This window comes from Squalius cephalus, assembly GCF_949319135.1.
Source record: "Squalius cephalus genome assembly, chromosome: 23".
NCBI lineage: Eukaryota > Metazoa > Chordata > Actinopteri > Cypriniformes > Leuciscidae > Squalius > Squalius cephalus.
This window is the reverse complement of record NC_137144.1, coordinates 28,359,125-28,373,112: the sequence shown is the minus strand read 5'-3', so window position 1 is coordinate 28,373,112 and position 13,988 is coordinate 28,359,125. Positions and strand designations below refer to the sequence as shown.

Sequence of the window (13,988 nt, the reverse complement as noted above, 5' to 3'; positions counted from 1 at the left end):
TTGATAAAAAGTTCAAAAGAAAAGCATTTATTTGAAATAGAATCTTGGGTAACATTATAAATGTCTTTACTGTAACTTTTGTTCAATTTAATGCATCCTTGCTAAATATAAAAGTATTGGTTTCTTTTATTTTTCAAAAAAATAAAATAAAAATTCTTACTGGCCTGAAACATTTGAACGGTAGTGTATAATATTACAAAATCTTTCCATTTCAGATAAAGGCTGTTCTTTTGAACTTTCTATTCATCAGAATCCTGAAAAAAATTGTCCATGACTGTTTTCAACACTGATAATAGTCATAAATGCTTCTTGATCATCAAATCATCATATTAGAGTGATTTCTGAAGTAATGATGCTGAACATTCAGCTTTGATTACAGTAATAAATTACACTTTACTATATATTCACATAGAAAACAGCTATTCTAAATTTTAATAATATTTAACAATATTACAGTTTTTATAATCAAATAAATAAATGCTGCCTTGGTGAGCAGAAGAGACTTCTTTTAAAAACATTAAAAATCTTACAGATCGTGAACTTTTGAACAGCAGTGTGTGTATATATATATATTAGGGGTGGGAGAAAAAATCGATTCTTAGATGCATCGCGATGCGGACGTGGACGATTCTGAATCGATTCACAAATGTCAAAAAATCGATTCTCTAAAAATGTTTTTTTTTTTTTTTTTTTCTAATAACGTAATATTGACGGAACGCAAAAGGCGGAACTCTAAGCGGACGTGCAGTGCGCGTGCAGTCTGTGGCGCGCACATAACAGACTCGCGCACATAACAGACGCATGATGGCTGAGCGCCAAATTCGAACGGCACCCTCTTCGTTAAAAGCTAACGTATGGAAAATTGGCAATTTCATTGTTACCTATTTAGTATTTTTTGTATGAGAGCTGCCTTCAGTATTTAGTTTTCTCATCAATATAGCCTACTGTAAACCGATCTGTTATACGTAGCCTACTTTATACTGCCCTGCAATATGTGCAATGCCAGTCACAAAAAGTTAAATTTTAACTGTGCTCTCTGCAGATGTTCATTCACTTTTTTTGTATTTGCTGTTTTTGATTGTGGTATACAGCAAACATTTCAAGTCATAACTCTTTATTATTTAGTTGTGTATAAGAGCGGCTTTGTATGTTACTAATTATTCAGAATATGCGTAAGTCCACAAGCATTATATGAGAGCTGCTGGTACATAATTCTATATTTTTGAACGAAAACTGTTTGTGATTTTGCTACAGCAAAATGTTTTTTTGTCTGAAGGATTATATTGCTCATTGGAAATAACAAGAGGATGTTGGTTAGAAGTCTATTATTAAATGCTAGAGATTCAGAATATGCTGAAGTTTGTATTAATTTCCAACAAGTACGCTGCTAGTACAGGCACACATTTATTTTCCTGTTGGTTCTTTGCAATGTTCAAATCACTTCCATTTGTTTTATTAATAAAATTAATATAGGAAGATGCAAGTAAGTTCGTTATGGGTCATCATAAATACTTTGCTTTAAAAGTACCAAGTAAGTAAAAAAAAAAAAAAAAAAATCGTTAATAATCGATAATCGTTACCCTCTGAATCGTAATCGAATCGAATCGTGAGGTGCCTAGAGATTCCCACCCCTAATATATATATACTGTATATAATATTAGGGGTGTAATGGTACACACAACTGATGGTTCAGTACAGCAGTGGGACAGTTTGCACTAAAATGAAAACTCTGTCTCTCTCATGTCGATCCAAACCTGTATGGATTTCTTCTGCTGAACACAAAAGATGATATGTTGTAGTTTTGGTGACCACTGACTGAAAAGAGTGTCTTCTTTTGTGTACGGCAGAATAAAGTTAGTCATGCAGGTTTGGATGACGTGAGGGAGAGTAAATAATGACAGATTTTAAATGTTTGTGTGAACTATCTTTATCAGAAGGCCTACTCCTTGAGACTGATATTGTAATAAAGTAAATCAGTAAATCTTGTCCTCCACGCAGCTCTACTACAGAGCCTTTCCACATTTCACTCCCCTGCACACTTGACTATGGTAAGACTGAAATACACACACATATATTCACAGGATGAGATGAATCTTATTGCTCAACATACTTGAGTGTGTTCAGTCTGCACTTTGGGTTCTTCAGTAGATCAGAGAGCATCTTGAGTCCTGAGTCTCCCAGGAGATTGCCGCTCAGATTCAGCTCTATCAGGTGTTTGGGGTTTGAACGCAGAGCTGAAGCCAGATAACCACAGCCTTCTCCTGTCACACCACAGTCCTGTAATCTACACACACACACAGAAACAATGAAGATATCTGAGACTGTGACATCAGAACTCACAACAAAAGCTTGTTGAATCTGCTGAATAATTACACATCCATTTAATATAAACTGATAAGAGATCTCTCTCATTTCATAAACTATAAGTTCTGCTGAAAAGAGAATATGGTTCTGATCAGATCTATAAAGCCGTCTAGCAGATACCGAGGAGGAGATGTTCACAAGTCTTTAATCTGATGTCCGAGTCGAGTCTGGAGTCTTTTCATGCCTTACAAAATAAATAAATAAATGAATAAAAATAAAAAATCTCATACTCAAAACTCTTATTTTTATTCTAGTTGTATTATATAGACAAAACATATGATCTATTATGTGTTTTGTTTGTAATAAAGGTTCTAAGATGATAGGGATGATGTAAATCCAGCTTGTTACTTTATAACCCATTACAATGTACAAAACAATCTCTAAGTGGACACAAGATGGCGCCAGTCGCGGTTTGAATAATCTCCCTTTAGGGACGTCCTCGTTTGTAAATCTGGTATAAAAATAAGTAATTAAAGTTTTGTAAAAATGCAGAAAGCTTTGAGTGATAGGTAGGTTTATGGCTCGGGTTAGTCTGGGTCTGTGTGTGTAAGAGAGAGAGAGAAAGTGAGTGTGTGTGTGTGTGTGTGTGTGTGTGTGAGAGAGAGAGAAAGAGTGAGTGTGAGAGTTTGTGTGTGTGTGTGTGTGTGTGTGTGTGTGTGTGTGTGTGTGTGTGTGTGTGAGAGAGAGAGAGAGAGAGAGAGAAAGAGTGAGTGTGAGAGTGAGGGAGTTTTTGTGTGTGTGTGAGAGAAAGAGTGAGTGAGTGTGTGTGTGTGTGTGTGTGTGTGTGTGTGAGAGAGAGAGAGTGAGTTTGTGTGTGTGTGAGAGTGTGAGAGAGTTTGTGTGCGTGTGAGAGTGTGTGAGAGAGAGAGAAAGAGTGAGTGTGAGAGTTTGTGTGTGTGTGTGTGTGTGTGTGTGTGTGTGTGTGTGAGAGAGAGAGAGAGAGAGAGAGAGAGAGAAAGAGTGAGTGTGAGAGTGAGGGAGTTTTTGTGTGTGTGTGAGAGAAAGAGTGAGTGAGTGTGTGTGTGTGTGTGTGTGAGAGAGAGAGAGAGTGAGTTTGTGTGTGTGTGAGAGTGTGAGAGAGTTTGTGTGTGTGTGAGAGTGTGTGAGAGAGAGTGAGTGAGTGTGAGGTTTGTTTGTGTGTGAGAGAGAGAGAGAGAGAGAGAGAGAGAGAGAGAGAGAGAGAGAGAGGTTGAGACAGAGATGCATTTTCTCCTACAATGTGAAGCGTTCAAAGACACAAGGAACCTTTACTTTAACAAATTTAACTATATTATAATCCCAAACTTCAAAGACCTGAATGAAATTTCGAAATTAAACTTTCTCCTGGGAGAAGGAGACAGAACTTATCTTGCTGCCCAATTTGTACAAACATGCCACAACCTGAGGGGCAGTGAGTGACCGACACACACACACACACACACACACACACAAATATATCCAAACAATGTGTTAAGTTTCATAACTTATATAGTAAAGTTTTTTTTTTGTTTTTTTTTATATAACTGTTTTATTATGTATGTATATATTACGTATATATTTTATTTGTATATTTTGTATATGCTTTGGCAACATTGTTTCAAAAACTTTCATGCCAATAAAGCCCCTTTGAATTGAATTGAAAATTGAGAGAGAGTGTGTGTGTGAGAGAGAGTGTGTGAGTGTGTGTGAGAGAGTGTGTGACTGCTGTTATCTTGTCCATAATGGAAAATAGTCATGACAACCCGACATGAATTATATAAATAATTTTAATAGCACGGCCACTTAACACCAGGGTCTACTATGTGGATAGTAAAACGATCACAGAAAATCATATTGGCCGGGAATTAATGTAAACACAGATATCGGACACCAGTCCTGTCTGGAGTGAGTGTAAACAGTCGGGTCAAAAGATCGGAGCGGTGCATTACAGTTTTTTCTCAATTGTTTACACACATTTTCTGAAAGCATGCCTCATATTCTCAGAACTCTACACACAAATCAAAAAACACACACACAAAACCCCTCAATTGTCCTGCAAAATGAAACTTTACATTCAAAACGTTATTTCTTCTGAAAATGTTTTTTTTGTTTTCAAATGACACACACAAACCATCATGAATAGACATTTATAAGAACCAGTTGAACACTGATGTGCTCAATGTAAAACACTATGATGAATGGAAAACACTTCTTCTCCATTAATAATTACTTAGGCCTTTTTTTGTTCAGTGTTACACTTACTACAGACAGTACATACATAAGTGTGTTGTAAAATATTTGAGAATATTGTTTTTATACTCAGAACACACAAATACACGGTAACAAATATATTTTATTTTTCCCACAAAAACAATGGGCTGAAACGATTAGTCGACATTGTCGACAACGTCGACAATAAAAAATTGTCGACAAATATCTTTGTTGTCGAGTAGTCGTTTGATCTCACGTGACCTAATGTAAGGGCCTGCAATATCGCGATTTGACCGCTACGACGCTGTAGCGCTAGAGTGTAATGCAGCCGTTACAAATGCGGTAGAAGAAAACACAGCGAGAATTATGACGGAGTGCAAACGAATCCGAACTAGCAAGGTGTGTGAAAGTGTCACAAAACTTCAAACCAAGAATGCTGTCATGTGCAATACATGCAAGGCGTAACTTGCTTTTCACGGGAGCACAACATGCATGTTAAAGCACTTAAAGAGGAAACACCCCGGCACAAGACGAGCCGGTGAGAGGTGAATGTTCTCCAGCTGGAGCTAAATAACTAGCAGTAATTCTCTTTATTAGAGAATGCAATACTACTAATAATAGCAATAATATTAACAATAATAATATAATTACAGTAATGTGATGATTTATTTTTGCATAGAATAAAGCTTGATCGAGCTTAGTAGTCAGGGCTGTTTTTATTATTAGGTATTACAGTCTTATCACTTGCCTGTATTTTGTTCCATCATGAAGACTTACAAAAGGAGATGTTATGAAGAATATCATGTCAGTTAATTTTTTATACTGTAAATTAAAAGGTGAATGAGAATGTCTCTGTCAGCTCAGCTGTCATGTCAATTTTTTTATTTTATTTTATTCTTATAATAATTGTTTGCAGTTTAAGTTTGTCTGTAATGCAGCTGATTATTTTTTTGTTTATTTTTTTCTATTGAAAGAGAACAGAATATTTAACCAATGCTTAGAGCATTTGAGTGTGATTTGAGTTGGACAGAAATCTGAAAACTTAGAGAATGACCTGTTTAGTTGCTCAAAGATCATTAAAAAAAAAACATTTCAAAAGCTGAAGTGATTTTCTTTTTTTATATATTATAGTTAGACTATGTATAACTCAGTGTTTTAACTAATTGAAAAAGCTGAATAATCGTTCCAATCGTACTGATTAGTCGGCAAAATAATCGATGATTAGTCGATTAATCGTTCTAATAATCGTTAGATTAATCGATTATCAAAATAATCGTTTGTTGCAGCCCTAGGTGAGACTTTGTTTCATATCAAAAATAACCTGCTCTGTCCTGTCTGTCAGCGCGTTGTCAGTGTCCTCTCTGCTCCGCAATGTGTTTTTCACTGCGTGAGAACATGTGTGGCGTGAGAGCGGCGTCGCTTGTCGGACATAGCAACAGTAACTAAAGGGAATGGTTCATTCATTCGCAGAAAAATCATTACGTAGCCCACATGTAGATTCCTTTAAATGTTAAGGGGAAGATTAAAAAAGAGAGACTGGGTCTGTGAATTCTCACAGAATCACAGATGAATTCACAATTGAATTCATATCTTGCTACTCAGTCAGAATCTCATTAACCTGGAGTCCCAGTCTGTGTCACAATAATCATATAGCTATGTGATGTTTTAGGCCTATTGCCAGACATCCATTTAAAATGTAGGCAATGGCATATAAAGAGAATTTTTTCCAAATCCACTTAGGTTTCTCAGCTTCCACTTTAGTAACATTTGTGTGGTCCAGGTAGCTTTGCATAAAAAAAATGGTTATCATTCAAAAGGCTACTTTTACTTTTATACTTTTAAGTAAATTTCCAAGCCTGTACTTTGTTACTTTTACTTGAGTAAAGAAGTTAAATCAGTACTTCTACTTTTACCAGAGTATTTTTTAACACAAGTATCTGTACTTCTACTTGAGTACGAGAAGTGAGTACTTTTGCCATCTCTGCAGTATAGCTGCCCATTTTCCCTAAGTTGAAGTGAGACAAAAATGTTAATTTTAATTTTAAAATGATGGTTTAGCATAGTTATTATTTAAAATTTTAACTGTAAAAAGTAAAAAAAGTACACCCTTCATCTACAGTTGTTTGAACGACTGTAAAAGATGCACCTTCAAATAAAAAAGGCAATTAAACAGAGTGTGTATTGGAAATTACAGCTTTTCTTTTTTTTACTGGTCAAATCGCATTTTAGTAGCCACAGCACTCGAAGCGACTGGTCCAATCAGATCGTAATACCTATCACCACTAGACTAGTGACGTCAAAACGATCCACAGGATTTTGTGAGACCATGAGGGGTGGACCTCAGTTCTTCTAGATCCGGGGGCAAGAAAAGTTTCTGCATTTTAAAGTTAAATGCATTAATCTGAACTTTGAGATTTCAGAAATATAAGAGCTCAAACCCATGTTCAGCAGGAGGCCTGTGAATATAAATCATTAGAAAGGATGGTAAAAAACACTTGCATCACAATAAGTGTATTGTGATTCTCAAAACATTTGCTGACCAAACAAGAATTTCATTACGTTTAGCAACAACATGTAACAATGTTTTGGAGCCTTTTACAAGTCATAATCCGTCCCTGCTGTCGTCAATAACAACGGCGCTGTGTAACAAACCGCGACTGGCGCCATCTTGTGTCCACTTAGAGAGAGTTTTGAAAACACTTGTTTTGGGCTGCATTTACACTGCAAGTCTTACAGTTTTTCTCAATTGTTTACTCACAAATACTGGTACTTGAGACACAATGACCACAACATGCAACTCATTCACCAACCCCCTGAACCAATCCTGCTAAACTACAAGCACAATTCCTGCTTTAAATTCAAATTGCAGCTCTAAAACACACTCTTTTCAAAACACTACACACAATTCTCTGCTTTTGGCACAATTTTCATGTAGAAAATCTCTTGTTTTCACAAGGAACACACCACCATTCAGATATGCACACTGACTCTTCACACGGGCAAACATCCGTCACACAGTTTTACAATGAGCAAACAGAGCTTTAGCATGAAAGGGCCACAGGTGAGCTCTTCAGTGGAGCAATGGATGCCAACATTGGATTTTCTTTTTTACTGTAACTGTATACTGTCAATTCTTCTGTTGTTTTGTATGTAGACCACTGTATGTGCAGCTTTGTGTTGGTTGGGATGTACACTAGGGCTGGGGTAAACGATTATTAATTAAACGATTAGTCGGGCGATTATTTTATCGATTAGTCGGCTAATCTAACGACTAATTGGAATTAATTATCCTGTTTGTTATTCGCATATCTCTGTCGAACCGTTACTCCGATGGATTTCAAACTCGACAGCTGTCTGGGCACGAGTAAGTGCAGTGCCAAGTTTGACGTTGTTTGGATGAGAAATGCAAAAAATATTGTTAAATATATCGTTAAAAGAAGCACTTAGAAGGTTGGGGTTTAAAAATAAACATTCTGACATAAACACTCTGTCAGCTACAATGTTTACTTCTGAATAATATAGTATAAACGTGATAAATCCATTTTGATTAATTTGAGTAAAAAATGTGTTTTCTTCACTAAGAAAGTGGCAAGATGAAAACCACTATTTTCTGCTTCAAACTTTCACATAGCATCTTTAGGTTATAATAACAAATAATTCAAATCCAGATTTAGATTTTCAAAGATTTATTATAAAAACGGATTATTTTCCCCCAAAAATGCAATAAATTCATGACACTTTTTTTTCTCTTTCAAAATGCAATTAATCCATTGAATCAATATACAAGTTATTTTTCATATTGAAACTGTTGAAAATACACAAAGTAAGTTGATCCACATATGACAGCCTCTGAACTCGGTCAATACCAGAGCATATGAGCGGAGTGGAGCGGTGAGAATCTCCGCTCATCGCTCACTGAACTGTTCACCCCTCCGCTCCCCCGCTCAAAGCTACATCAGGCCGCTCCGCTCATTTTCGCTCAGCGCTCAACGCAGTTTGCTTCGCGCTCCACTCAAATCACCCCCGCTCGCTCCAAAAAAGGAAAAAAAATCTACATATATCACTTGTAGCGGTCCCCAACCTTTTTTGCGCCACGGACCGGTTTAATATCAGACAATATCAGACACGGACCGGCCTTCAAGGTGTGTGGCGGATAAATACAACAAAAATAAAATGATACGACTGGCATAAAAACTGGGGTAGCCTATTTTTTTAAATAGCCTATAATAATAAACGTGAATCCAATGTGTAGGCCTACTCGCAACTTTATTAATAGCGTCCTCTAACATCGCGCAGGCAAATGAGAAAGTCTGAACACAAACAAAATGCCCCCAAAAGAAAAAAAAAATCTCTATGTTTTTAGTGCTGATGCGTTCACGTAACATGTAAGGGCACCTAAAAGCTGTCACAACGAACCGGCAAAATGATTATGAATATGTAAAATATAGCAGAACTCAGAAGACATTTTAATTTTTTTTATGTCTGTCGGCTGGAAAGATGCTGACTCGTGATCTTCGCAGTGGTAAACGCGCCTGAGAGAAATGCACATTTCATACGGGAGAGCAGTCTGTTTTCTTTCGTTTTGAATTGTTCTGTTTAAAAGTAGACATTTCAAGCTTTATATATATGTCCAGGTGTGTGAGGCAAGTAGGCTATACGCTGAGTTTCGGTTCATTCATGAGAAAAACTCCAGGTTCACGCCGGCGCCTTCGTATCGTGGTTATCTATTTTCTAATATATTTACTTCTTATTAAATTCAGACAATTGGTTAATGAAACCTTGATTAAAATTAAGATACAATTAATACAAAACGAAATTAAATTTAAAGACAGGCTTTGTGCTTTCTGTTTGAGGTCTGAGTGAAAGTTTTAAAGCAGTCATATGTGCCGCTTTCAGAGCGCTCACGTCCATAACGGAGAACTGTCCCGTCCATAAATTTTTTTTTTTTGTATACATTTCTAAATAAATGCGACTTATAGTCCAGTGCGAGGCTAGGCCTATATTTTTTCTTCTTCGTTGCGCATTTTTTGACTGATGCGCCTTATAGGCTACTCCGGAGCGACTTATATTGATAGGCTACACCTGTATGAATTCTCAATTTACTTTTTGAACTCCATTATTGAGCCGAGTTTTGCCTGAAAATAGTCTACTGTTGATGACTGTGCAAGACAAATGGATTCAGGGTCAGGCTTGACTGAGCATGCTTCAGACTCGTGGTGTGAGCGGAGCGGAGCGAAATTGGAGCGGGAAATGCGACGCTCCGTCCTTTTGAAATTGCCGCTCTGCGCTCTGTCCAAGATCCGCCCGCTCGCGCTCCCCGCTCGCTCCCGCTCCACTCCGCTCACATGCTCTGGTCAATACTAATCTTATATACAGGCACGTACTGGACTAAACATAGGCTACATTCAATCAGCCATCGCTAAGAAATACCTCCTGAACTTTTTTGACGGCGATCAGCTGTAAAATGGCTTGGTCCTGCTCGGTTTTCATTGACTTTGAGTACAAGAATTGAAAGTTTTTTAAAAGATCCACTGGGGTTAACGTGTCAGCGTGACAAAAGTTTGACCCTGTCGTGTGAGAACAAGCAACAGTCGGCATTTCTCTTCCTCCCGCGTGCCTCATCTTCTTAATCTCCTCACGTAAATGATTAGGCTAGATTTCGATGGCTTACGTTTCTTCCCTACGGCAGAAATCACCACAGGTTCATCAATGCCGTCAAATGTATAAATTTTTTTGTTTGTTTGTTGATCAAAAAGTACAAAGTAGATAAGGAAAACTAGGATGCCGGGTGTATTCAAAGTGCTGCCGTTACTTTTTACAATGCGTGGAATGGTGCGCTGTGAATTGTTGAGCGGATTTATCGCATTCTGCAGAGAAAGGAGACTGGAGTTTGTCGCGGTTTGGAAAGAAAGGGAGAAAACATGACAGAATAACACGGCGGGCGGTGTGTGTGTGGCGAGCTGTACCTCCAGGAATGGTGCAAAAAATTAAAATAAAAAAATAAAGAAGCGTCGACGTAAAAAATATGACGCGACGCACCGCTACAGCACTATTGTATATATTAAGCATCATCAATGCAGTGTGTATTGAGTTTGATATATTAATATCACTGTCTTTGTGCATTAAGGCATGTTAAGTATTTCCATGTTAAGCATTTTATAATGTCATACTCTGTTTGTAGTGGATGAAATACTGAGGTGGGTGTTGTATAAGAATGAGCTCAAACCTCAGTATCTCCAGATGACAGTGTGGGCTCTTCAGTCCATCAGAGAGCAGCTTCACTCCTCGATCTGTCAGGCTGTTATTGTAACTCATGTCCAGCTTTATCAGAGGTGAGTTTGGTGTCTGCAGGGCCAAAGCCACAGTTTCACAGCAGGAGTCATCGAGATCACAGTCGGAGAGTCTGTAAAAACAGGACATTTGTCCATGGCATGTATTGTGTGTTCATCTTGTAGGAACAATGCTAGTAGTAACAGTGATATGTTATGTCATGTTCTTTGTGAACATTCAAGCTTTCTGCAAAAATATAAATGTCATGAAAATAACATTCAACTTGATGTCTACAAAATCACTGTTTAGTAGATCTATTTTAGTAAATACAGATTTTACTCTCTAAAATCAGTTAAAACATGATACTTCACTCTGCATCGTACGCTAAAACTTGATTTTCAGAATTAAAAACTTTGATTAAACAGCAAGTTTCTTACTCTGCTTTTCTGCAGCATCTCACAGCTGGCAGGAGATTCATGCGGCCTGCCTGTGATGTCTTGTGCCTCCTCAGGATGAGCTCCTCCAGCACCTCCTCTGACATCAGCAGTACGTGAGCCAACAATGAGCACATGGAAGACGAGATCCATATTTCTGGATATGATGTGAAGTATCTTTGTATTTCTGTTTCTAATGAATTGTCTTTGAGCTCCAGTAAGCAGTAGAACAGGTTGACTGAAGTTTCAGGTGAGATGGTCTTATAGTTTTGTAATTGTTCTTTAATGTGTTTGGTTATTTCTGTGACGCTGTCTTTGCTGTCTTTAGTGCGTGTGAACAGGCCTCTGAGCAGTTTCTGATTCGATTCCAGTGAAATGCCCAGCAGAAACCGTACAAATAGGTCTAAATGTCCTTTCTGACTTTGCATTGCTTTCTCAACAGCCTTCTTTAGTAAATCATCTAAAGCACTCTTATTCTTGTTGGTTTTGAACCAACTGCAACCTGCAAACCGAAAAGGAAACCAATAGTTAGGTCTGACCTCGTTTTGTGTTTCTCCAGAGAAGAACTGCAGCTCGTCCATGTTCTTGTCCAGGTAGCAGAGGAACACGTGCACTGCAGCGAGGAACTCTTGAACGCTCAGATGAACGAAGCAGAAGACCTTCATCTCATGAAGTCCAGCTACTTGCTGAAAGATCTCAGTCAGCATTCCTGTGGACTCAAAGTCTTCATTCACATCAATACCACATGCTGTCAGATCTTCCTCATAGAACACTATGTTTTCCTTCTTCAGTTGTTCAAACGCCAGCTTAGCTAAGTTTCGAATCATTGTTTTATTGGACTCTAAGTGCTTGGCACAATCTCTTTCTGTTTTTCTGTCATCTTTCTGGCTCTTCATCTTCATCTGTATCAGCAGGAAGTGGATGTACATTTCAGTGAGTGTCGTGCTGATGTTTTCTGCATCGTTCTCAATGAGGACGTCCTGAAGAACAGTGGCTGTGATCCAACAGAACACGGGAATGTAACACATGATGTAGAGACTACGAGTTTTCTTAATGTGTGTGATCATTCTGGAGGCCTGAGTCTCATCTTTGATTCTCTTTCTGAAATACTCCTCCTTCTGCTGGTCAGTGAATCCTCGCACCTCGGTGAACAACCCTACATACTCCGGAGGGATCTGATTGGCTGCTGCTGGTCGTGATGTCACCCAGACGTGAGCTGATGGAAGCAGAGACCCGTTCACCAGACTTGTAAATAGTTCATCTACAGATGATCGCTCCTCAACACTCGTCACCATTCCACTGTCAAAATCCAAAGTCAGTCGACTCTCATCCAGTCCATCAAAGATAAACGCAAGCTCACAACTATATATCTCACATATCTTTGCTGTTTCCAGTTTCTTCAGTTCTGGATAACATTTCTGTAGAAACTCATGCAGACTGAGTTTCTCTGTGTCTTTAATGCAGTTCATATTTCGGAAAGGAAGCAGGAAAACACAGTCTATATCCTGATTGGCTTCTCCTTCTGCCCAGTCCAGAATGAACTTGTGCACTGAGACAGTTTTTCCAACACCAGCGACACCTTTGGTCAACACAATCTTTTCCTTATTTTTGTTACGACTAAATACATCATTGCATTTGATTGGCCTGTCCTGTGATTTCTGGGGTTTAATGGCTTTATAAATCTGCTTAATCTCATGTTCTTGATTTACTTCTCTAAGATCCCCCTCCGTAATGAAGAGTTCTGTGAAAACATCCCTGAGATCTGCTTCATTTTCCTTTTTAATGTTCATTTTGTGAGTTTCCAAGAATTCCTTCAGCCAGAAATCATCTGTTATGAAAAAATATAAAAATAAACAGGAAAAGGTGTGAACAAAACACAAGAAAATTAAACAAAGGTTTTTAATTAATTTCTGATACCACTGTAAGGACTCATCTATGGTTAATTCACCTTGATTTCTTTGGCGTTTCTTCGCTGGCTCTGATGATTCTTGCACTGTAAAGAGAAAGAAAACAAATGAGACTTTATGTTCATCAATGTTTCCTGAAAAAGGATCTGCATTGTGTCAACACATTATTAAGCAGCAACTATTAAACTATTAACTAAATATTAATATTAGAATGATTTCTAAACGTCATACATCGCGGACAAAGGACCTCTCTGGAAATTACCATTTGAACTCCTCCTCATGCACCATCGAGACGAAAGTCTCACCTCCGAGTCATCTAATCTACATCTCTTTCCCTCTCCCCTCACCCCCTCTCTCTCTCAAATGATCACCTGAATTCACCCAAGAAAATGTATAGTTTAATGTGAATGATTATCACAGAGTATTTTCATGTTTGGTATCATTTAAAATGTCACAGTGCGACTGGTACAAATGTCTCATTTCAGAATAAGTAAAACAAAAGGTAATAAAGTTTTTAAGAGTTTATGGATAACTGACACACAAAGAAAGATGGTCTCTCAAGCAAATGGTCACACACCCCCAAGAGGTGCTACAGCATACCTCTGAATGCAAATTTCTATTGTTAGCACATGTTTCCAGGTAAAAGGTTTGTCTATATAAGGAGATACAGCAGAGAGTTCGGGGCCTTTTCTGTAACTCAGATTGGTCCGTGAGGCTGAGAGAATGAGTTCTCTCAGCCTCATGTCTATTTCTTAATGTTGGGTTTGCATCTTTTCTTTATTCCAGAGAATTTTATGTTTTGTATCGATTATCTTTGAATTAATTATAAAATTGACATGATACA

General features: G+C 37.8%; 1 protein-coding gene across 1 annotated transcript in view; it reads right to left on the bottom strand.

The window, feature by feature from the left end:
- The window catches only part of LOC307151685 (NACHT, LRR and PYD domains-containing protein 12-like), a gene marked incomplete at its 3' end in the record, with an annotated part of 192,021 nt that overhangs the window by 147,957 nt on the left and 30,076 nt on the right, over positions 1-13,988 (bottom strand). Inside the window, exons 7-10 of the mRNA XM_079859800.1 lie at positions 13,186-13,230; positions 11,241-13,065; positions 10,760-10,936; positions 2,111-2,284 (exon numbers count right to left, since the gene is read on the bottom strand). Of these exons, the coding sequence (XP_079715926.1) occupies positions 2,111-2,284; positions 10,760-10,936; positions 11,241-13,065; positions 13,186-13,230 (2,221 nt within the window). The remainder of the gene's footprint in view (positions 1-2,110; positions 2,285-10,759; positions 10,937-11,240; positions 13,066-13,185; positions 13,231-13,988) is intronic.